This window comes from Rhinatrema bivittatum, chromosome 14 (assembly GCF_901001135.1).
Source record: "Rhinatrema bivittatum chromosome 14, aRhiBiv1.1, whole genome shotgun sequence".
Taxonomy (NCBI): domain Eukaryota; kingdom Metazoa; phylum Chordata; class Amphibia; order Gymnophiona; family Rhinatrematidae; genus Rhinatrema; species Rhinatrema bivittatum.
In genome coordinates, this window is record NC_042628.1 from 52,537,827 (window position 1) to 52,560,919 (window position 23,093).

The 23,093-nt window shown below is 49.8% G+C and overlaps 2 protein-coding genes and 1 long non-coding RNA gene across 6 annotated transcripts in view; all 3 read left to right on the forward strand.

Moving 5' to 3' along the window:
* Positions 1 to 12,442, forward strand: part of ERF (ETS2 repressor factor) — a 120,470-nt gene extending 108,028 nt beyond the window's left edge. For 2 of the 3 annotated variants that reach the window (XM_029577175.1, XM_029577176.1), the window contains 3 exons: positions 9,491 to 9,725; positions 10,583 to 10,698; positions 10,879 to 12,442. In XM_029577175.1, coding sequence (XP_029433035.1) covers positions 9,491 to 9,725; positions 10,583 to 10,698; positions 10,879 to 12,083 — 1,556 coding nt within the window. In that variant the 3' untranslated portion in view covers positions 12,084 to 12,442. Of the gene's footprint in view, positions 1 to 8,046; positions 8,615 to 9,490; positions 9,726 to 10,582; positions 10,699 to 10,878 lie in introns of those variants that run through there. The other variant, XM_029577177.1, reaches the window with a different exon arrangement.
* Positions 12,443 to 17,800: 5,358 nt separating this feature from the next.
* Positions 17,801 to 20,145, forward strand: LOC115076227. Its single transcript, XR_003852704.1, has 2 exons — positions 17,801 to 19,497; positions 19,973 to 20,145. It is a non-coding gene; the product is annotated as an uncharacterized LOC115076227 (long non-coding RNA).
* A 1,009-nt stretch (positions 20,146 to 21,154) lies between these two features.
* Positions 21,155 to 23,093, forward strand: part of GSK3A (glycogen synthase kinase 3 alpha) — a 29,821-nt gene continuing 27,882 nt past the window's right edge. The window contains exon 1 of one of the 2 annotated variants that reach the window (XM_029576915.1): positions 21,155 to 21,791. In XM_029576915.1, coding sequence (XP_029432775.1) covers positions 21,635 to 21,791 — 157 coding nt within the window. In that variant the 5' untranslated portion in view covers positions 21,155 to 21,634. The remainder of the gene's footprint in view (positions 21,792 to 23,093) is intronic. The other variant, XM_029576914.1, reaches the window with a different exon arrangement.

A 23,093-nucleotide genomic window follows, 5' to 3' on the forward strand; every position in this document is an offset into this window, starting at 1 on the left:
AGCTGAAGGTTCGAAAAAGGAACTTTTTGTTTCCGACAAACAACGTGGTCTTAAGGTGGAGTGGCCTCGGGAAGTTTTCCTCGACCCTGAATTATTTTTGGCCTTGTTGTGTATACGGGGGACGGAGAGGAAAGGTTCTTTATGGCTGCCGACAGGACGGGGCTTCGGAGACAACCGCACACTAGTATTTAATACTCTTTCTAAAGTGAGATCGCTTATATCCGAGCCTGCCCCAGTACCCCTTCTCGGTCACCAGCCTTTTTCCTGGAGTGGTTTCTTGGGAGTTTGTCATTTCTGGCTCTTGAGTTCGACGTGAAAGGACTAAGCAGTGGCCGTCAGTGCTGGGGAAAATGTAACAGGATTTTGGCGCTGATTGTATTTGGAAGGGGTGGGGGGAGACGATGGAGTTAATGTCACCCCACTTCCCGCTCGGATTCTTTAGACGCCACCTTAAGCCGGCCCCTCCCCCCTTCAGCCGGATTGTCTCCTTCTGGAATTTGAGCCCTTTGAAGTGTCTCCGCCACTGCTGCTGCTGTTAAAACTTGTTTCCTCCTTGGGGCCGAGTCCTGAGCCACATCGACTCCACTCGTCGCCCCCGGCGCGGCCTAAGCTCTCTGCACTCCTTCAGATCTGCTCGCTCCCTTTGCGGTTGGGCCCACACTCTGTACCCTCTCTCCCTCGGCTCACTGCGCCCCCCCAGCCAAGCTCTATCGCCCCCTCTCTGTTCCCCCAGCTAGACATCTCCCCGGGGGAACACTGCCCCATTCGAGAAAATGTAGGTGCCTCACGAATAAAATACTGGATTTAATATTAATGAAATAGATTGATAAACTCCTAGTTAATTTTTTTAGCGCTTTTTAACCAAGGCTGAAAAGCGCTATAGCAGTGATTGTCTGTCTTGAGGGGGAAGGTGGCGCATTGGCCTGGCACCTACTTACTGCAAATGACCCTGATCTGATAAGGGCGAGGTAATTTTTGATAGGGTCAAAGTTCAAAGAAAAGCGGTAGAAAATCCCTGCCTAAGCTGGTTCTCGCTTCTTTCCTTGTAAGTACTTCTAGGAGTAGTAACTTGTTGACCCTCCATTATCCATCTTTTCCCCTGCCTCCCTTATTGCTGCACCTCGGGCCTTCTAGTGCGCTTTTAGCCGATGCCTGTAACTTTGGTACGGGAGGGCTCTGTTTACAGTGTGCTGTCTTGTCTCTTTAAGGGAATGCAGGCATTAGAGTGATGTAATGTTAGTTTTTTGAGGCTCAGATTGAATTCCAGCCTTTTAGCTTTTGGCTCAGGGGATTATCCGAAAAGGGTGGTGTGGTTTTGAGAGGGGGAAGGGGAGGGGGGAAGAATGTTAAAGGGACAGTAACTTAATTCCAGACATGCACCTTCCAAGAATCCTGACTCCCTGCACATATTGGGAGTCTATGAGCCACATCAGGCCCATATGCAAAATAGGAAAAACCCTTTAGTACATCTGGCCCAGTGTGTGTAAAACTCCTTATCTCCACCATCTTTTACCAGATTTGACTTGGGGATAGGAGAGACTTTACACTGTGACCCTCGTAAACCCCTTCCCTGTCTGCAGCCCTCCACTGAAATAGCAGTAAATTGAAGATGGGTATTGGTTGGTTCCGGGAGGAGGGTTGGAAGGTGAGGGCTGTGTGGTACCCAGCAGGGGCACAGTGTTCATTTTCCTGGTTAGAGCACTATCATTCTCATTCTCCCTCTTCTCCTAACTTTCTAAGGGGAGATGAGATCTAGGGTCTGCTCCAGGGACCACACTGAATATAGAGCCTGCAGACCTTGAGCCTCTAGTGCTCTAAGCAGCAACTGACTCCATCGCATTTACTTAGGATGAGGTGAAAGCCCTCCTCCCCCTGCCTCCCTCATTCACTCCCGGGTGCTGTGACATGCATGACACCTGCTCCTCTCACCCTCTTTTATTATCTCTGGGGCTCTGACTCTGGACAGGAGGAGAGGGGCTCTTGGGATCTAATGGGAAGGAGAGAGAAGGCTAGTTTTATTAGTTATTAGTTTTTATTCCCCCCTTATGCTTTATATATTGTAGTTTTTAAAACTTTAATTTGCTGACAAGCCAATTCACAATTAAGTTTGTGAAATGTTGCAGCCCCTTCACCCCATAAGGTGTCTGGCTTACCTTAAACCGTCTTTTTGGTGGGCAGCTGCTGTTGAATACCCCTGTGAGAAGTTCTGTCATGTTTAATAATTAACCCCTCTGTTACCAAGCCCTGGGGGTCAGACGTGGAGCCCTGTGTGTGTCAGTACAAGAGGCTCTCCCTTCTGCAGGGGGGAGAGTTGCTGAAAATTGAGAGAGAGAGTAGCAGCCGAGTGACACTTTATTTAGTAAAACTTCTCTCACACCTGTTATGCTCCAGGCGAGTTAGGTACCCTGTACAACATACCCAAATCTCATAAAAACAGAAGGGGGCTAATTACTCTCACCCCCACAAATAGACTCATATTGCAAAATTATCCAAAATATAAGAGCTTAACCCAACAGTTCATCTATAGATGGCTTCTGCAAATAATGTTGTCTTTGATTTTTTTTTTTCTAACCCGTCGTGACAGCGCTCTCCTGGGAAAATGTTGCACACCTGTGGAGCCGTGCAGCTGAAAGCCTGCTGGCTGGTGCAGGGGAGCAGACTAAGCTCCTTTGGAGATGGTTTCACAAGAAAAGCTCTGGGGCGGGGATGCTGGGATGAGTATCGCCACCTACTAGCCTGAGGGTGCTGTTCTGCTTTAATATCCTAACTCTCAACCCTCCTTTTCCTTCCACATCCCCCCACCTACCCCCAAATGGTAGGGCTTAATCAGGGGATAGAGCACATGTGGGAATTGTGATTCTTGGTTGAAAGGGGGGGAAGAGGTGTGGCCTTTCTGGTTGCCCACCTTGCTGTTGTGGAATCGCGTGGCCTGGAGCTTTTCCCGGGCTGGGCGAGTCATGAAACTGGGGGAGGTAGGGGGCAAGCCTGGTACTGGGGTCATCTTCATTGTTGGGGTTGAGGGTGAAACTTATGGTCTAGAAAGAGAACTGAGCCCCCACCACCCCACGGTGCCCAGAATCCTCAGTGTGGCTCTTTTCATTTGCTGATTTCTTGAGTCCCGTAGCCCAGTGCGGTCTCCTTCCTTTGCGTTCTCTCTTAGCAATGCCTTACCTTCTCGGTCTTGCTGAGAGTGCATAGGTGTGTGTGACAGGCTCCCTGACTCAGAGTGTCTGTGCAGGAGTGCATCCGTCTCTTCCCTGCCCTTTGCGTTGCTGTCTCTCTCTCTCTGGTTCAGCTGGCTCTTAAGGAATATGTGTGTCTCTCTCTTTGGCTCAAGAGAGTGCAGACACTGCAGGAATGTAGCGGATGGGTTGTCTGCACATTCCTGGAAGGGCGAAACAAGGATGAGAATTTGAACTTTGGAATCGGTGAAAGCGATTATCTAAGGGGGGGGGGGGGGGAATGCAGCAGCCCCCTCACCTTCCAGGGCCATGAGATAAGTTCTGTGCTCAGTTTGGGACAGCACCCCCAGCTTGGACAAAAGGTGGGAGGAGGTGGGCACTGCTGCTTGGACCAATCCCAGCTCTTCCTCTGCCAGATCCTGTAGGTTGTGTGAGAGATTCCCCAATCTCCCCTCCCTTGGCAGGTACAGTCGTTGCTGGCAGCTGTATACTGCCTCTCCTTTTGCTTCAGGCACTGAACCTTTGATTTGTCTCATGTTTTCTGTCTTTCCCTGGCTGTGTATGTGACTGCTCTGACTTCAAGGTAAAACCTGGGTTTGTGCAGATTAAAAATTAACTTTTGCTTGCATACCCACTGCAGAGTGGAATGGGATTGCAACCATCTGGATGTGTTCTTCACAGAGCTGATGCTCTCAAGTAATGGCTGCTCCATATTATCTTGCAGCAGCAAACAGAGGAAGATAATGATGGGTTTAAAAAATCACAAATATATGTCCAGTAGAAAGGTAACTCCTTCAGATTGGTAAGATGAGCAGGGACTGCGCTGAGCTTCACCCTCCAATCTCGCCCTGCAGTGCAAAATAAAGTCTCGTGGGCTGGGGACAGGACACTCCTTCCTGTGGGAGGGATTTTCCACACTTGATGTAGATTTGTTTAGTCTCTCTTTCTGGTGTATGGGAGTGTTCCCTCCTGGGTATTCAGGCGCTTTGTGTGTGATATATTCTTTTTCCAGTGACTATTTTTACACAGATGTCCCTTTTCCTGTTTTCCAGCTGCATGTTGTGTGTAAGACTGGGAGGGGGACAAGACCCAGCTGCGAGGGGGTGGGGTGTAAGATTGGGAAGGGTGCAGGAGCCAGCTTTGGGGGGGGGGGGGTGTATGGCTGGGGAATAGCAGATTGGGATAAAGATGTGCATAAGATCAGCGGGGCAGCAAGAGCAGGCTGGGAGGACAGAAGCTGGTTCTTATGGGAGTCCTTTAACATGTAGGAGCTGGGCTTGTTGGGTGTGTGTGGAAGGCGGGGAGGGTAGGAGCTGGGTGTGTTGGGGGGGGGGTGTGGAAGGCGGGGAGGGTAGGAGCCGGGCGTGGCGGGGGGGGGGGGTATTTGAAGGTGGGGGGGGGGGGTAGGAGCTGGGTGTGTTGGGGGGGTAGGAGCCGGGCATGTTTGGGAGGTGTGGAAGGCAGGGAGGGTAGGAGCCGGACGTATTTGGGGGGGGGGGGGGGTATGGAAGGTGGGGAGGGCAAGAGCATGGTGTGTTTCAAAGGTGTGGATCTTAATATTGCTGCCCCCCCCCCCCCCACTGATGGTCAGGCTGTAGGTAGGGTATGTGCAGTTTGGCTAGTGGCTCCTGCAGTCTGGGCTCTGTTTAGGAGGCGTGTGGGGGCCAGGCAGGGGATGAGTTAATCCCCTCCTCCAGCTCGGGCTGGTGTGTGGCAGCACACAGAGCCCTTTCAGAGCTGTCCTGTCCAGGCTGCACCAGGGCCTGATGTCACAGGCTTGTTTTTCCCTCTTTAATTATAAAGAACAGGAGGCCTGTGTGTGTGTGTGTCTGACTCAACCCAGTGGCTGCACGCTGCTCCTAACCTTGGCCCCTTGCATCTGATAGGAAATGGGAGGGATGTCTGGCGATTCCTTTTCTGTAGAGGAGGGAAGGAGAGGGTGTCCTGGACCTTGGGGTCCCGTGGCCTATCTCCTCTGGGGTGGTGTAGGGAAAGGGCCCCCTCCACTGGAGACACTGATGTATATTGTTCAGAGTCTCTCCTGGGGGGAGGCATTGCTTTGCAGGAAATACTCTTCCAGACTGGGACATGGAAGCCGCACCTTTTTAAGGTATAAGTATATTCTTTTGTAAAGACTGTTGCAGTGAACTGTGCTTGTCCCCTCCCCACCCTGCGGGCATTAGTAGCTGAAAGCTCCGGCTGCCACTGCTGTAGCCCCTACAGGTGGATTCTCTGAGCAGGAGTCACAGGAAAGAGTGGGAATGGGAGCAGACTGGAAATATCACCTTCCTTTCATCAATGCCTCCTTTCTAACTCCTTACTCCCCCCTTGCTTTGCACCCTCCAGGGTAGCACTATGGAGGCAGCAGCTTGTTAACCCTTGAGCTTCTAGGTTCATCTGGCTCTGGTATACAAGTAGTGGGGATTTATCTGGTGTACAGCACTCGGATGGAGAAGGGAAATGGTTAGTTTCAGCAGTTATGGCTGGGTCTCAGATTCCCAGCCTGCTTGTTTCATCCTCGTGTTCTTGTTCCTAGTTCTCTTCTCTTTTTTTTTTTTTTTTTTGCACTAATTTTTGGGTGGGGAGGAATTAGATGTGTGCAATTTTTTTTAATTTTTTTTATTATGAGCACAGTCTGCCCCCTTCCGTTTTTCAAGATTGTGCCTGGGTGGTTCCTGCTTTCCAAGTGTTGCAGGCAGTCCCTTTTTAGGAAGGCTGCTGTAAAAACGTGGCTGCTTGTGTTTTCCTGGCCCAGAATCCTTCCAAGCTTCGTAGCAGGCAGGGCCAGCTGTGAGGGCCCCGGCCCTGCATCTCAGGACTGTGTGGTAGTTTCCAAAAGGGGCAGGGAAGAGGACAATGTCTCAGCAGACTAGTTTTCCTGCAGGCTCTGAGCAAGGCTACTGCGCGCTCATGCCCGTGGCTGGGTAGGGAAAGGTGTATAACACATTTCCTCCACCCACCCTGCGCTATCTGGGGGAGAAAGGGGAAGGGGCCGAGACAGATGACTGGTTGTAGCAGGACACGATTGAAGTGCATTGGCAGAACTTTGAGGATTATGGGAATACTGGGGGGGTTTCCTTATATTAAAGATTTTTTTTTTTTTTTTTATTTCTATGATCTGTGTAGATTTGAAGTTGAGTATTTTTTTCCTTTTTTTCTGAGAAGCTTATTTTTAGCACTGCTTTTCAGTTTCTCTCTTTCTGTGTTCCTGGTTGCTTGGAGACTGGTACACAGTTACCAGAATTTCTCTGTCTGTAAGGACTTGTGTATGTCGGCAAGTTTAAAAGATGCACTGAGTGACTGTGTGGTCTTTTTTTTTTCTTTACATTTTCCATACCCCAGGAACATCTGCAGGCTATTCATTCCCCACCCCCACCAGATTGATACGGCATGACTTGTGCATTGGTCGGATGGGACACAGATGTGCAGAGGGTGGTGGGGCATGCAAACCTTTAGATGTTGGTTCTTTCTAAGTGACTGTTCCATCTGCAAAAATATATATCCATTTTGGTTGGAATAAATAAAGCCCTGACCCCCCCCTTTTTTTTTTTTTTTTAGTAGGGTATAGATTTAGGCTGCATGACACATGGTGATGTCATATTCCAAAAGTATGGATGTGGTGACATCAAGTTTCCTTAACTCCAGCAAATGGACGTAATGGCTTTTAGGTGGGCGATGAATGGATGTGCGGCTTTTGATGGGGGTTCTGATTTAAGCAGGGCCCCCCCCCCTTGAGTACAGTAGGGACATAGTGAATGCTGGCGTTACCCCTAATCACAGCATCTGAGCCTAGAAAGGGGATGTAGAGCCCTATCCCACAGATGTGTTCTATATAATGGAATGCCACCAGTTCCCGGAGGTTGGGGGGGAGAGGGGGAGAGGGCGTGGAATACTGGAACAGACTCCCCTCCTCCACTGGCGGTGTAGCTGAGGGTGACATCACAGTTTGGATGCCTTTGTGAGCGTCCTTGCAGCACATGGCTCCCTCAGGCCTCCATTACCCACTTAACTGCTGAATTATTGATGCCTGCGGAATTGGTTGGGATTTGGGAAATAGCAGGCCACAGTTATCCTGTGTGGTCACCCCCCCCATGTTTAAAGAAAAGCAGCAGGAAAGGGAAGGCCCCTCCTTTGCTGGTGGAAGAATGTATCTGAGTGAAGATGTTTCTGGTGCTAAAGCAGTGTCCCCTCGAGTGGAGGGAGGGCTCCCGATGCTCTTCTGAAAAGTGGGGTGTATGCAGGACAAACCTGCATTATAGCCAACATAGTGACACAAACAGAGCCCAGAGTGCTCTTTAGGAAGGAGAAGTCTCTTATTTGGTGACAAGTGTCTCCATTATTTTTACCGCCTGCCTTCCTAAAATCTCCTGGTTTTCAGCATGTTCCTGGCAGACTAAGGCACCCACTTCCTGCCTTCTGTTTGCTGCCAGTCCAGGCGCTCTGGCCTTGAAGGCTGTTTTGTGGGGGCTGGATGCATGCCCTGAAGCCTGTCTGGGGTGTGTGGATCTCCTCCTCACCTGGCTGTGTTGTGACACGCCAATCTTTAGTGCTCAGCGGGAACCGGGAAGTTGCTTGCATCTTTGCTTTGTTCTTTGCCCCTGGGGACAGTGAGTCTGGAGCAGGCCTCTGGTATGTGTCGCCCCCCCCCCCCCCCCCAATGGCCCAGCCCTGCTCTGTTCTCAGCCAGCTGCACAAGAGCTGGGTGGAGTCCCACGTCTGCAAAGCATGCTGGGAATCCCACTATTGTTTTGCCTTCTACAGAGCAAACTTTGTTTCCTGGAGTAATGTGGGTTTTTTTTTTTGTTTGTTTTTTTTACTTTTTTGGGGGGAGGGAATAAGAGGATTTGGTCAATTTAACTTCTTAGTGGCCTGTAAAATGGAGCAGAGCATGCCACTCTGCTGTCTGTCTGAGGGGTGCTGGGGTGCAGACATAGTTGTGTTGCCAGGGCCAGGTTGGCATCCTTTGTCCTCCAACCCACCCAGTACTCCTCTCCCCAAGTTGAGGGAAGTTCATAGCAGTCAACCACATCCTGAGCTTTGCCTGGTGTGTTTGCTGCACAGTGATGGCTCTGTGATTACTTAACAAATAAATGAATCCGATTTGACCTGAAAGTGGTCACTGAGACTGCCCACCAGCACTGCTTCATGGAGGGGGGGGAGGGTCAGGCAGTTTCTTACCAACAGCAGCATGTCTTCCTTGGAGTTAAGATTAGGTTAGGGATACATGCTTACACTGCAGTTAGGAAGAATGAAGTTAGATATTAGAAAGAACTTTCTAAGGGTAGTTGAGCATTAGGGCATGTAACTTACAAAGGTGGCGCAATCTGTTGGAGGTTTGTCAAGGCAGGTTGCACAGACACCTTGGCTGGTTTAGGGGGATGAGCTTTTCCTATCCTAGATCAGACATGGAAGAGGATTCGTAGCATGGAGTGGTGGGTGTCTGTCAGGAGACACGGCAATTGGGGTGGGGGGATGCCAGTGTCTCCAGGAGCAGCAGCTGGTGAGGGAGGGGGGGGGGCAGCATATTGCCATGCCTGCACTGTCTGACACGAGCCTCTTTAGGGTAAGAGCTGTGCTTGGCCCTGCTGTTGCTGCTAAGAAAAGCCTCTTTGTCTGGAGGATGCAGTGACCTCAGTCTGTAAATATTCTGTGTGGTTGGGAATTCTGCCGGTTTTGCTGCGGAACAAGCCACGGCTGCTGCTGCCTGTGCATGGGGAAGTGTGAAGGGGGTTTTACAGGCAGCCCCCGATACCCCGCTGCTTGTAATATATATAGCTCGACCATTTCAAACGTTGTGGGAACTGGGAGACTGTGGTGCAGCAGCCAAAGAGCATTCCTGCAGTCATGAGTTCCCAGATCAAGTCTGGGGGGTGGGAAGGCAGAGTATGGAATGGATTTTAAGTTCTTATTCTGCTTTTCTTCTGTGTAACATTTCTAGGCGTTATATCAGTGCTTCACACGCTTCAGATCTATCTTGGATAGTTGAAGTGTGGTAAAGATGCTTCTTGGGTTGGTTTTGACATCTGGCTTTGGTTTGACTGCATCCCCTCTATTTCCCTCCCCATTCCTTCTCGGCATCTTTCTGCTTTCCCATTCCCTACTCTTCCTGGCATTGCCCCCTGATCTTCTCTCCCTCCTACTTTCCAGTTTCCCTTCCGCTCTCTCCTGGACCTGGAGCTTGTCAGCAATGGGTTGCATTGTTTGTGTATGGTGCACCATAGAGGTGGTGCCATAGGATGCCCGAGATGTGGCAGATCAACTCAGAAGGGTCTGAGGCACCCACTGAAGGTCTGTTACTCTCTCCTCAGGCTTCGCCTTCCCTGACTGGGCGTACAAGCCCGAGTCCAGCCCTGGCTCTCGGCAGATCCAGCTCTGGCACTTCATCCTGGAGTTACTGCGGAAGGAGGAGTATCACGATGTCATTGCCTGGCAGGGAGACTATGGAGAGTTTGTCATCAAGGACCCCGATGAGGTGGCCCGGCTGTGGGGGGTGCGAAAGTGCAAGCCTCAGATGAACTATGACAAGCTGAGCCGGGCTTTGAGGTAAGTGGTGGCCCTCTGGGTTGCGAGCCAGCTGTCCTTGGGAGCATGAATTGAACTAGGCAGCGTGTAGGATCCGATTCTAATCCAGCACTGCCACCCACATCACTCTGGCCTTCAAGTCCCTTAACCCTACTCAACCCCTCACTTGAAATCCCAGAGCTCTCGTCCTCCAGAGCAGAGGCATGTTCATTGTTTATCGTGCAGCCCGTTAGAAATAGACGCCAGCTTAATTAGCACTCTCAAACACTACTTTTGAGGGAGCCGTGCCGGGGAAGAAATGGCATTTACTAACTTTTGTTTCCTCAGCTTAATTAAGAACGAGGGGGGGGGGGGAAGGGAGGGAAGTGAAAGCTGAGGATAGGGGTGGGGCTGTAACCCAGCCCTTTATCCTGGGATGGTGTAGTGTAATCGTATAACGCATCTCCCCAAGCCACGGAGAGGAGGGGAATCCAGAGCAAAGTTCTGGCCTGTCTGAAGGAGGCTGCTGCTTCGTGCAGCGTCACGGGGCCCAGTGAGAGAGAGAGGCAATTAAAAAACAAAGAATCTGGGAACCAGCAGCGCTGTCCTTAGTGAAGTGAAATCCGCACAATGTGTCCTGATTATACAGGTCTTCAGGGATTGCTTCCCCTACTGGGATCTCAGGCGGTATTTGTAGGGGGGAGGGCTTTGCTTGAGGCTTCTGCCTACCTTTTTTTTTTTTTGTGCCCGTGCTCTCCTGCTCGTCGTCTTGAGAGCAGCCGGATTTCGGGGTGGTTATCCCAGGCTGCGGCGGCAGGCTTTCCAGGTGCCAGGGACTGTGGATGGCAGGTTCCGATGGTGCGGGTGACTAAACGTTTGGGTGTGTTCGTTTGCCACAGGTATTACTACAACAAGCGGATCCTGCACAAAACCAAAGGCAAACGGTTCACCTACAAATTCAACTTCAACAAGCTGGTGTTGGTCAACTATCCCTTCATAGACATGGGCATGGCTGGTGAGTCCTGCTTACGGCCCCCTCCCGGTTATCGCAGACACGTGCAGAGGAGTCCTTGACACAGCATGTTTGTTGGGGGGTGGGGGGTGGTTTTTGGGTTCTGGGTAGGACTGGGGGTGTCTCCAGCAGTGTAATTTTCCCCTCCAAGGATGGGACTGATCTGTCCTTTCTATCCTGCAGGCGGACCCATCCCTCAGAGTGCCCCGCCAGTACCCTCAGGTGCCTCCCACTTCCGCTTTCCGCCATCCACTCCTGACGTCCTGTCGCCCAGTGAGGACCTGCGCTCCCCAACTGTCTTCTCTTCGGTGGCCCGGCGTGTGGCCCGTGGCTCCGTCAGCGACTGCAGCGATGGGACCTCAGCCAACTCGGAGGTGGAGGAGAGCCTGGCAGAGGAGCAACGCCGCGGGGCTGAACTGAATGCCTTTCGGGGCCCGCCACTGCCCACCCATGCCCGTCTGGCTCACGAGAGCTTCTTTCGTGTCTACCCTCGGCCGCGGGTCCCAGAGCCACTCAGCCCTTTTCCTGTCTCACCCATGGGAGCCCCAGGGGCCCTGCTGCCCCCACAGCTGTCTCCAGCGCTACCAATGACCCCCAACCACATGAGCTACACACCTTCACCTACCTTGAGCCCCATGTATCCTGGCGGCAGTCATTTTTCCTTCAACCCCGAGGACATGAAGCGTTATTTGCAAGCTCACACGCAGAGTGTATACAACTATCACCTGAGTCCCCGTGCCTTCCTGCATTACCCAAGCATTGTGGTACCCCAGCCTCAGCGGCCTGAGAAGCAGACTCCCCTGCCACTGGCTCCCGAGGACCCCGCTCCCTTCAAGTTTAAGCTACAGCCCCCGCCCCCAGGCAGAAAGAACCGGGACAAGCTTGGGCTGGTGCAGAGCGAGGGAGCTAGCACAAGTAGGGTAGCAGAAGGCCCAGCCGGGGTGCTGCCACAGATTAAGGTGGAGCCCATATCTGATGTGGAATCTGATGAGGAGCTGACTGTGGAGGTGACCGATATCAGTGATGAGGACGAGGAGGTATTCAAGACCCCCACTGCTCCCTTGGCCCCAGTCCTCGAGGAAAGAGCTCCGTCGCTGAGATGGGATGGGGAGTGCAGTGGCACCCCATCTCCTGCTGGTGTGGAGAGGGTGCCCGCTCAGGATGAGAGCGGCCGCTGCATCCCGCTGAAACTGCGTTTTAAGCGACGCTGGAGCGAGGACCAGCGCAGCGAGGCATGCACGGAGGAGGCAGATGACAAGAAGGTGCGGGGCGAGGACAACCTGGGCCCCAGGGCGCCTCTCCCTGGTGATGCGGGGCCCGCCCGGCGTGTGAGCGCGGACTTGCAGCAAGCCACAGCAGAGCTGTCATTGGAGCACAGGGACTCATGAGGCCATCTGGGGCATCAGCACAGCAATGCACTCCGCGCCTTTAACAGTTTCCTGCCTCAGAGGTATGCTAGGATACAAAAGAACCCGGTTTTTACTGCCTTATAAACTCATCGGGAATATTCCATTTGTTTTTTTTTTCTGGTGTTTCACCCTTTTCTTTTTGTTGGACATTTTATTTCGGGGAAATGGTGACTTTTTTTTTTGTGTGCGTATTATTTTCCTTGTTGCTAAATTCCTTCTCTACCTTTGTATTCAGCATACGACCTTTGTAATGTTTACTCATCTTTCTTTTGAACTTTTTAATGGGAGGGTGTATATCTTTTTTTTTTTTTTTTCTTTAATTTTTTGACTATTCAGGTGTATCAAATTTTTTTTTTAACTTTTAAAGAAAGCCAGGAAATTTAAAAAAAAACCAAAACATTTTATATATATATATGTATGTATGTATGTATATATATATATATATATATGTATGTATGTATGTATATATATATATATATATATATGTATGTATGTATGTATATATATATATATATATATATATATATGTATGTATGTATGTATATATATATATATATATATATGTATGTATATATATATATATATATATATATATATATATATGTATGTATTTTGCCTCCTTAAAAAAAAAAAAAAAAAAAAAGCTGCAGTTTTGGTTTTGTTGGTTGTGACCTGGCTCATGAAGCTTTCATGGGTCACAGAAGAGGAAAGTTTCAGTCAATGCCTCTTGCCAGCTTTAGGGCTTTTATACTGTGGGGCATTTGGAAGTGACTCAGTATTAAGTTAGTGGGGTGACACCCACCTGTCTTAGGTCTGAAGGATAACTTCCTCTCGGGCCACTGCAGGCCTCTTTAAATTAAAAAAAAAACAAACCAGAGGGGAGGAAGAGAGAGAATATTATGGCCTCAAAATGGGGATAGGTCTGTAGTCCATCCTGCAGGAGCCTTCTAAAGGGAGCCCCACCCACTTGCTGGAATATCAAATTAGGGAGTGAGGAGGTTCTTCTAGATAATAGTGTCCCTCTTCTATTTTGAGCAGGGAGTCGATCTGTTTACAGGAAAGCTTCTGTTTGTTCAGGTCCTTTGTGGCTGCATCTTTGCCGTTCTGTCCCATCTTTATAACTGGAGGGGATACTCGTAACTCTGCCTCGTGAGAGATCTGCCCCAGAAGTTTTGCAGTGTGCTAGGTAGGCATTGCTCTGTGCGATCCCCTTGCCATGGTGCTGCTTGGCCCCAGCCTAGGCAGAAGACAGTTCTTTTAAAGGGATTGAGTGATGCAGATGTACTAATCCTAGCTGGTACAGGCTCCCCTCCCCAGTGGTTTTGGGAGCTCAGAACCATGTGCTGTTGCTGTATTCATTGTTGCCAGCCCCTTGACTTAGTGTGGGCTGATTCATGGCTATTTGGGTGAGGGTAGGCTAGGGTGTCTAAGGTGCTAGTGAGGGAGGGTTATTAAGTGGGAGATAAGTACCAGCTGTGCCTTCTGCCGCCTCAGGGATATCACAAGGCTTTAGGACATGGCACAGTGATGGGCGACCCCTGCGTGCAGCTGAGCTAGGTGCTTTTCCTCCATTTCCTTACCAGCAGCTCTGCTCCCCGTTTTGTCCTGCATGGGCAGGTGATCAGGGCTTCTGCACCGATGCATGTCCCTCTTCTCACCTGTGCCAAGGTGACTTGAGCATTTGTATCTCTCTCTCTTTAGGTACTCTTTTGGATCTCTGCTTCTCTGCATGTATTCCCCCATGGTGTAACATTTCTGCATAGGGGTAACCTGCAGCGACTGGCAGTCACTACAATAAGTAAATTGCTGGGCAGACTGGATGGACCATTTGGTCTTTATCTGCCATCATTACTATGTTACTTATGGCTTCTGCTTTCCCTCACACAGAGACACACACACACCTTTTGATGGGCTGTGTCAAACGGCAGAGATTTCTTGGGGGCTGGAAAGGAAGAGTTTGGAAGCTCCTAGTACTGTGTAAAACTTAAATAACAGGTGTGGAGTATGCATGATAGCTCTAGCTGAACCAAGGAGAATTTATGCTGTATCTCAGGGGTATCGTTAGCAGTGCTGGGCAGCAGTCATAAGTACCTGGGTCAGTGCCCTAGCTCTATACAAGTGCCCTTCTCCCAGTTCCTATCATATACAAACATTGTCAAGACTAATGGGTAAAGAAGGTGAGGTGTGCAGTGCAATAGCTCATCGGCTACTGCCTTCCCTTGAGAGCTCCTAGGTATCAGTTAGCTCCTTATTCTATAAGCCATTATGTGAGCTCAAGGGATGGGGAAAGAAGTATGACCTTAGTTGGAATCCGTAGGCAGGCAGGGAATGGGATGGAAGAATTAGCTGATGCTTGTTGCTGAAGGTAGGGTTTAGGTGTGGTCTCCTCTAGTACGTGTTTAAGCCTCCACACATCCTGCCCCCTCCCAATGTAGGCAGCAGAGGCGAAGATGGAGAGCTTCGGTGACCTGCTGAGGCGAATCCCATCTCCCGGCGGCCAGAGCCCACCCCGATCTTGTCACTGTTAGGGGGATGTTCTCCTAAGCTAGCAAGATCCAGGGTCTGCCCTTCTTCCCCAAACCCGATTCCTGAGCGGGGAAGGATGCTCAGGTAGAGCCGGAAATGAGCCGGGAGGGCACTGGCACGGGCAGAAAATCACCGCAGGGCGGCTGGCGCTCCTGAGGGCGGTGGGCCGGTTCCGCTCACTTCGACCTAAGCCTTATTCCGAACATTGTACAGATATAGAAACTACGTGCAGTCACATTTTTAAGAATGTATCCTAAAACAATAAAAAAAAAAAAAAAGTTATGAAAGTTGATGACTGTGCTTCTGATTTGTGGAGCCGAGTCCTGCCAGGGTGGACGGATGGGGCTGCTTCAGCTCTCCCGGGGAGGGGAAGAGTCCACTGGTTCCTGGAAAGAAGCTGCCCACGTGGCTGCATCCCGGCACGGGACTCCTCGGCCAGGCACCTTTAACCCTCTTGTGACTAGTGCGGTGACAGGCTCCTTCCTGGTGGGGGGGGGGGGGGGGGGGTGCAATGATGAGAGTGCACTCTCCTGAGTGAGCAACTACCTACTAAAACCGGTCTGTGCGAGAGAAGGGGCCCATTAATTGGCTTTTCAAAAAGGGAGAAAGTGAAATGTTCACAGGAAGTGGCAGTGAGCCTTGGAGCTGTTCAGAGTCCACATCCAGCTCAGCTTTTGTCAGGACCTTGCAGGTAGCTCTGGCTGAAAACACCTTAATTTAGACCCTGTAAACAATTTATTAAGGCTGGACCATGGTGGAAATAAATCCACCTTCCCTGCCCCAAGGTGGGGAGTGGGTTGAAGGCTTCCGTACTGAATCTGGGTGCCTAACTCTTGGGCCTGCCGTTATTTCTGCCTCACAAGGGGTTAACGTCTGAATTCAGTCACAAGCAGTTGGAGGACCCCTCAGGGTGTTAAGAGTGGTGGAGCCTCACAATTGCTATGAAAGGTATTGGATGAGACACAAACCGGGTAAGGACAGATAGGTAGGTGTATGCTCAGATTATGGAGATGCACGTTAGTGCTGCGTCATTTCAACCAGCAAGCATGCTTGTCACTTTTTATATTTTATTTTTAAAGCAATCTTGGGTCCGCAGGGAGGGGAGCTATTCTGTGTCCTGTCTGCATCCTCCCAGTACACATGCAAGGTTTATCTTTCACCACAAATACTTTAAAGTTCCCGAGGCAGAAGAATCTATGCTGCAGCAGCTAAAAGTTCACGCCAGGCTCTGTCATCCCCCCTCCCCCCCCCCTCCAGCGAAGGACGGCTGCCACTTCCTCGCCACAGAAGAGGGTTTCGGGGAAATTGTGTAAAGATGGGGGGGGGAGGTTGTGCCTGAATTCTCAAAACCTCCCCATCCGCTTCCTCACCTGTGTGTTTGTGGCACAGCTTGTGTCTGGGCCATGTGACAACACCTGGGGCTGAGGATGGAGGGTGCTGAGCGTGTGTGAGATAACATCTGGGGTTGATTGTGGGATGTGTGTGTGAGACAGCACCTGGGGGCCAAATGTGTCTTTATGATGGCGACTAGGGCTGAATGTGGGATGTGTGTAAGACGGAACCCAGAGCTAAGTATGAAGTGTGTGTCAGGGCGGCTGCTGCTACAGAGTGTGACAGCACCTGAGGGTATGTATGCCTATACGACACCACATGGGACCAAGTGTGGGTGGCTGTGTGTGATAACTCCTGGAAAGCAAGGTGTATAGCTATGTATGTGATAGCACCTTTGGGCAGAATGTGAAGAGTTTGTCTATACAACACCTGGGGCTAAAGGTTGAGTATATGTATGATAGTGTTTCAGTATGGGGGTTGTGTGTGTGTGTGTGTGTGTATGTATGTGACATTTCCCAGAGCTGAGTGTGAGGAATGTGTGTAAGATGGCTTTTGGGATGAAAGCTACAGTTGTGTGTATGTGGGGAGACGAGGGTTGTGTCTGCTCCTAGGACTGCGTATGAGTGTAACAGTATCGGGAAAAGGGGGCTGAATATGGGTGGGTGGGGGTGATGATTCACAGTTCCAGTGGCTGAATGTGGGGGTAAGGATGTGTGCAGCTCTTGGGACTGAGTATATATGTGTATGTGTGTAACAGCTCTTGGGGGGGGGGGGAGTGAAGTCTGTGTGTAACAGCTCTGGGAGAAGGTGGGGATTGATGTATTTCCCAATTCGTGGGGGTGAGGGTATATGACAGCTCCGGGGACTAAGTACCTATGTGTGTAATAACTCCAGCAGAAGTGGGGGGGGGGGGGGGGGTGTTTGAAGGTGTGTCTGTAACTGTTCTGGGGAGGGGGGTTGATGTGTTTCATAATTCCTGCAGCTGTAAAGGAGGGGTGGGAGGCAGTGATGTTTCATGGTTCCTGTGAGTGTGGGGATGAGGGTGTGTGACAGCTAGGAATGAGCGATTATGTGTGATAGCTCCAGGGTAAGGGGGATGTTTGTGTGTGTGTACGGTGGGGTATGTGTTACACAGATCCTGCAGTTGAATGTGGGGGTGAGCGTTTGTGACTGCTCCTGGGACTGATTATGTATGCGTGTGTGTGAATGGGGTTGGGTGGGTTGTTTCATGGTTCCGGAGGGTGAGGGTGTGTGCAGCTCCTGGTGCTAAGTATGTGTGTGTGACAGCTCTGGGGGAAGGGTCTGTGTGTATATGAGGGGGATGTGTTTCACAGTTCCTGCAGCTGAGTGTGAGGGTGTGTGACAGCTCCTGGGACTGAGCATGCTCCAGGGGAAGGGGTGTGTGTGTGTGTGTGGGGGGGGGGGTGTGTGAGGGGTGTGTGTGTGGGGGGGGGGGGGGTGTGGTGAGGGTGTGTGGGTGTGGGGGGGGGGGGTGTGTGTGGGTGTGTGACAGCTCCTGGGACTGAGTATGTATGCATCTGTGTGAATAGCTGCTAGGGAAGGGGATGTTGTGTGTGTATAGGGGAGGATGTTTCATGGTTACAGGGGAGGGGGGTGAGTTTGTGACAGCTCCTGGGGAAGGGGGGCTGTTTCATGGTTCCTGTGGCTTGAGTGTAGAGGTGAGGGGGTGTGATAACTCTTGGGACTGAGTATGTATGTGTGTGAAAGGGGGGGGGGGTATTTCAGGGTTGCTGTGGGTGAGTGTTGTGAGACAGCTTTTGGGCCATGAGTGTGTGTGTGTGTAGGGGGGGGGGGGGGGGGGGGGGAGGAGGGTGATGTTTCATAGTTCTTGCCGTTGAGTGTGGGGGTGAGGGTATGTGACAGCTCCTGGGGCTGCATATAGTAGCAGTCCTGTAACAATGTGAGGGGAGGAAGGAACTCTGAAATCTTTACACAAAACTGAACAACAAAAGAAAGCCAAGATACAGCAGCGGGAGTCAGGAGAGCGGTTGTGGGACGTCCCTAGTACCTGCTCGAGGAGTGTCCTGTATCAGGTGCAACAGTAAGATCAGCTACGGCCTATAATGTGTATCCTAAATGTGGGGGAATTAAACTTCTTTTATCTTGCGATCTGAAAGCTTCAATCTCTTCCTCTGGTCATGGGTGTGCCAGTTTCTTCCCCTATGAACTCCACTCTCCTCTTAGGGCCCATGAGCTCCTGATTTCTGTCGGTCTGTGAGTTCCTCGGCCACTCTGCTCTTGAGCCTGTCAGCATCACTCCTGGTCTGGGCCAATGAGCCCCCTCTCCCCATCATGGAGCTGTGATCTCTTCCGTTAGGCAGTCTGAATTCCTCTCGCATCTCCTGCCCCGGGATTAGGGGCTGTGAATGTTCTCTCCCCTCCCCTGCCTGTAGCTCTGCAGGGAACAAGCTCCTGTATTTTTCTTTTAGTATCTAGTAGAGCGAGGTAAACAAGGTGCCGGTCTTGTTTGTACGAGCTTTGAAAAGACTTGCTGTGCCTCCCTGGTGCCATCTCTCAGTTCCTACTCTCCAAGGGCCCCACAGGCCCTGAGGCCTCCTGCTCCTGCTTTCGAGAGAATCATGTAGAACTTCTACCTCCACTTTCAAAGCAACAAAACTGGCTTAACATTGCCTAAGAACAAGATCTCAACAGCCAACTGCAATATTCGTCAATTTTCCAGCTCCAGCTTTCTGCTGGAGTCCCCCATATGTCCACTGAATGCAATTGGGTCTCTAGCAAAATGTCTGAAAATCTCCACCCGGAGCTCTGGAAGGATGCAATCAGACAGGGCCATATCAGGACATGACGCATGCCAAAGCTGGGAGCTGCTGCATGGCATAGCCCTGGCAGGGTGCTTGCTGTTCTCAGGCAGGAGTGCAGAGGGTGCCAAGGACCCGTGTGGGGGTGTCAGCACCCAGGAGAGCTCCAGCTGTCGAGAGTTTAGAACATTTGACTGATGGGAGAAGGGGAGGGTGGAAGAGGAGAGACAGAGTCTCTGAGCAACAGGAATCTTTCTCAGCCAATATAACGAGACAAGCAGAGCCGCTTCCACTTAGAGGACACATTAGCAGGGTCCCAGCGGAGACCATGAAACCATGCTTCATCATCTGAAGGCACTAGAAGAAACGCCTCCTGGCCCCAGCCTCTATGTAGAGGCAGTGACCCCCCAACAATACACTACCCCAGTGGAAACTGAAGGGCCTAAAGGTTTGGTGAACACACGTGTAGCCTCATGGCTTCAAGACAAGTGAAATACAGGTGGAGAGGTTTGCATGGGGATGAGCCCTGGAGTTTTCTAACAGCTGCACCTAGGGTGACCTCATGAAAAGTCCCTGGTCCCGCTGCTTTCTTTTTTTATTTATTTATTATTATTAATGGCGTTAAAGCATTGCGCTTGTCAGTTGGTTCCAGAGTCCGGGAAAGTGGAGATGGAGAATCGAACTGGTTTTTCTAGACTGGCAGCCGACATCAATGTAAACCGTAAAACCGCAAACGCCAGGAGAAATGCCAGCAGGTAAAAACAAAAACAACACACGACACGTATAAAGCTTGTTTTTCTCTCCCTGAGCGAACTCCAGAGCTCAAGACGTGAGTAGCAGCCAGCAGTGCGTTGGTGGGAGCGGGTTTGGAGAGGAGTGAGCATTTTTTTTTCTTTTTCTTGATTGCCAAATTTGCAAATCCCTGGCAGGAAAAGAAAGGCTGCTGAGAAACCAGTGCATCAGACAACAGCTTCTATTTATAAAGTTTTTGATATATAATTTAATTACTCTTCCCTTCTTTCACCCCCTCTCCCTTCTCTCGTTTCAACAGGGCTTAGTTCCCTGCTTTCTGCACGGCTTTGTTTTGCTGTAGCTTGCCCCTCAGCCACCCCCTTTGGTTTTTCCCTCTTGGTTTAGCAGTAAATAATACATTAACCTATTTTTCTTCTAATGCATTCATCATCCACGCTGTTAACTCTTTGCATGTTGCTCTAATGGAGCTGAAAATAGTTTTCTTGCAGATTTCACCCTGGGGACCTGGCTTGCGGCTTACGCAAGATTCTGCCGCTGTTTGCACCAGCTGCGGTTCTCCCTCTCGGCAGCAGGGGGAACGCCGAGGACTATCTAGTCGACAGAGGGCGCCAACAGACTTCCATAAAGACTACATCTCCTATCAGCCCACTTGCTAATGACGTCTGTTTGCGTCTGTGTGGGAGATATTTTTTTTCTTAGTGACGCTTGGGATGTAAAATTCTGCAAAACGCCAAACCAGGGTTGCATCGACAAATCTGGGGCGATGGAGACCTTTATAATCTGCGTCTGGGAGGCCAGAAATGTGTAGTAATTACTGTCTTCAGTCTTAGGCCGGATTCCTAAAAACCGGAATAAGTGAAATAACAGAAAAAAAGACACTAAAGACAAATGCTTATTATCAACTTTTGCTCTAAAAATGATCTTCTGTTTCTGTTTTTATGGTTGTGGGCACGTGGGAGTTGCAGTTTTTAACTCTTTTTTTTTGTATTCGAAAACTATAAATATTGGTTAATTCTGAAGTTAGTGTCTGACCGTTTTATATGTCTGTGGTATTAAAAGGTGTCACGCAACATTCTAAAATATTGTTTTTTCATCTCCTGCGGCTCTTGATTCTAGTTATTGAGAATTTGATATGCTGCATATATTATTTTTCTTTTCTAATGTAAATATTCTTATTGATCTTTGTGTTTTTTTCTTTCTGTCAAAGATTTTTGCTTAACATAAGTTGAGAAATTTTGATAAATAAAAAGTTTAAAACCCCCTACAAATCGTGTAAGCATTGTAGTCTGTAACTTCCTAGCATGGTCTATGTCAAGCATTATGGAGCAAAGAGTTACTGGGAGATGTAGTCTCTACGTGACAGTTTACACGCGGTCGATTAGTTGGTTACATTCCCTAGCAACCTCCCCGTCACTCGGGAAGGCCCTCTCCATCACAAGACTACATTTCCCAGACAACGGCACTCACGATAGAGGGGTAAAAGTCATAGCTTTATGTCGCAGGGACTGGCGGAGTTGTAGTTTTTGTCCGCTTGGGAGCCCGTTAATAACATGCGCGGCCGAACTTAATTTCCCAAGATGCATAGTTGCAGGGGTGACGTAACGAAGAGACGTGCCTTCTTGCGCGGAGATGACAGAAAATTGTAGTTCGAGGGGAATCGGACTCTATTTCCCAAACAGCAACGTGCATATTCAGGCGCAGCCTGGTGACATTTTGGACATGAAGGTGCCGGGAGCTGTAGTCCGGATATCTGCATTGACATTGTTAACAGTACTGCCTGCATGAGCCTAGTTCTAGACTGGGTGGCAGCTGTGTCGCCAGTTAGCCGCGCTCTTGGAGGACAGGCTTCCAGAGCGCTATAGTCAGCCTGGCCACGTTGACATTAGCGGCGCACCTCGCGCTGGTTTTCGCCGGGAGCTGTAGGCTGCGTGGCTACGCTGACGTTAGTGAGCGGCGCTCTATGCGCGGGGGATACCGGGAGCTGTAGTTCTGTCTGTGTCGTGTGCAGGACTCGGTCTCCCAGGCAGCGCTGCGCTGCGCTGTGCTTGGAGCGTCTTTGGCGGAGCGGGGAGAGGCCTGTGCGGGAGGAGAAGCCCCGGAGCCGCCGCCATTCAGCGCCTGTGCACCGCGCTCCTCAGCATGAGCGGCAGCAGCCGGCCGAGGACCAGCTCGTTCGCCGACTCGGGCTCGGGGCCTTCCGCCGCCGGAGGAGCCGGAGCTGGGAAGCCGGGCCCTGTTGCGGGAGCAGGAACAGCGCAGGCCGCGGCCGCCCCAGGGGGAAATCTAAAACCAGCCCGTGAGTACCGGGAGAGCTGGGGAGTGGGAGAAGAGGAGATCCTGGAGAGAAGGGTTTGGGATACAGGGGCTAAATGAACAGATAAGGGTTTGGAAGAAACGGGAACGAGAGGGCCAGGGGTACATGAAGAAATGCAGGGATAGATGAGATAAGAGACGTGGGGAAGAGGGTACAGAAAGTGGTGAGAGACCTGAAAGAAAGAGTTGGGAGAGAATAAAGCGACAGTGGTGAGAAATGGGGGATATTGTGGAAAGGGAAATAGATAACTTGGAAGAAGGAGGGATACAAGAACCTAGGCATACAGATGATTTACGGGGATTGGGATATACTGAAGTGTGAGAAAAGAAATAGCGGGGTGGAAGATAGAAGAAAGGTATGATGGTCAGAGAAGGTATAAAGGAATCAGGAAAAAGGTATGTGTGAAAAGGAGGGTTACAGAGCTCGGCATAAAGAGGGACATAGGTGAGAGGAGAATGAGTCAGAGAAAAATACTAGGAAGGGGTAAGATCTATAAGAACCTGACAAAAAAAGGATTCTGGGTTATGATAAGGTATGATCTAGTGAAAGAAACAAAGAGGGATTTGTTTCTTTCACTAGTACAGAGGGAGGACTAAAAAGAGAAAAGGGGCTCAGAAAAACCCCCACATCGGATTCATCTATATGTGTGTATTTTATGGAAAAATCTTTTCTATTATTCTTAATATTATTAGTACCAGTAGTACTCACAGAACTTCTCAATACAAGAACAAAGTAAATACAGATAGTACCAAATTTAGTTTAAATCAAATATATGCTAATACATTTATATGTGTGAATTTTAAAGAAGGCATTTGAAAAGTTGAATGGCTTATAAAAAATTAGTGTTTATGTGGAAAGTTAGGATGGTCATGGAAAGAAACAGAAGTGTTGTGAAATTACAGGAAAATATAGAAAGGTAGCAAAACTCTTCCTTTGTAGGCTAGCTATGCAAGGGAAAATAAAAACACCCTGATATACTGAAAGATGTATCCTAAGGTATTTCATATCCACAATATTCTATCCAGGCCGTATTATTGCTTATAACTTTATATTTTGTTATATTGAACCCCATTCTGCAGGAGATTCTCTTTATGAGTGGTCTATAAATGACTATAAATAGAGGAAACACCCTAGAGCAGAGCTTTCCAAACTTTTCATGTTGGTGACACACTTTTTAGACAAACATAATTTCACGACACGGTAATTCAGTCTACTAGTAAACCAGAGGTTAAAGGTTAAACGAACGAAACATATTTCGACAATTTATGTATGTTTCCTTAAATA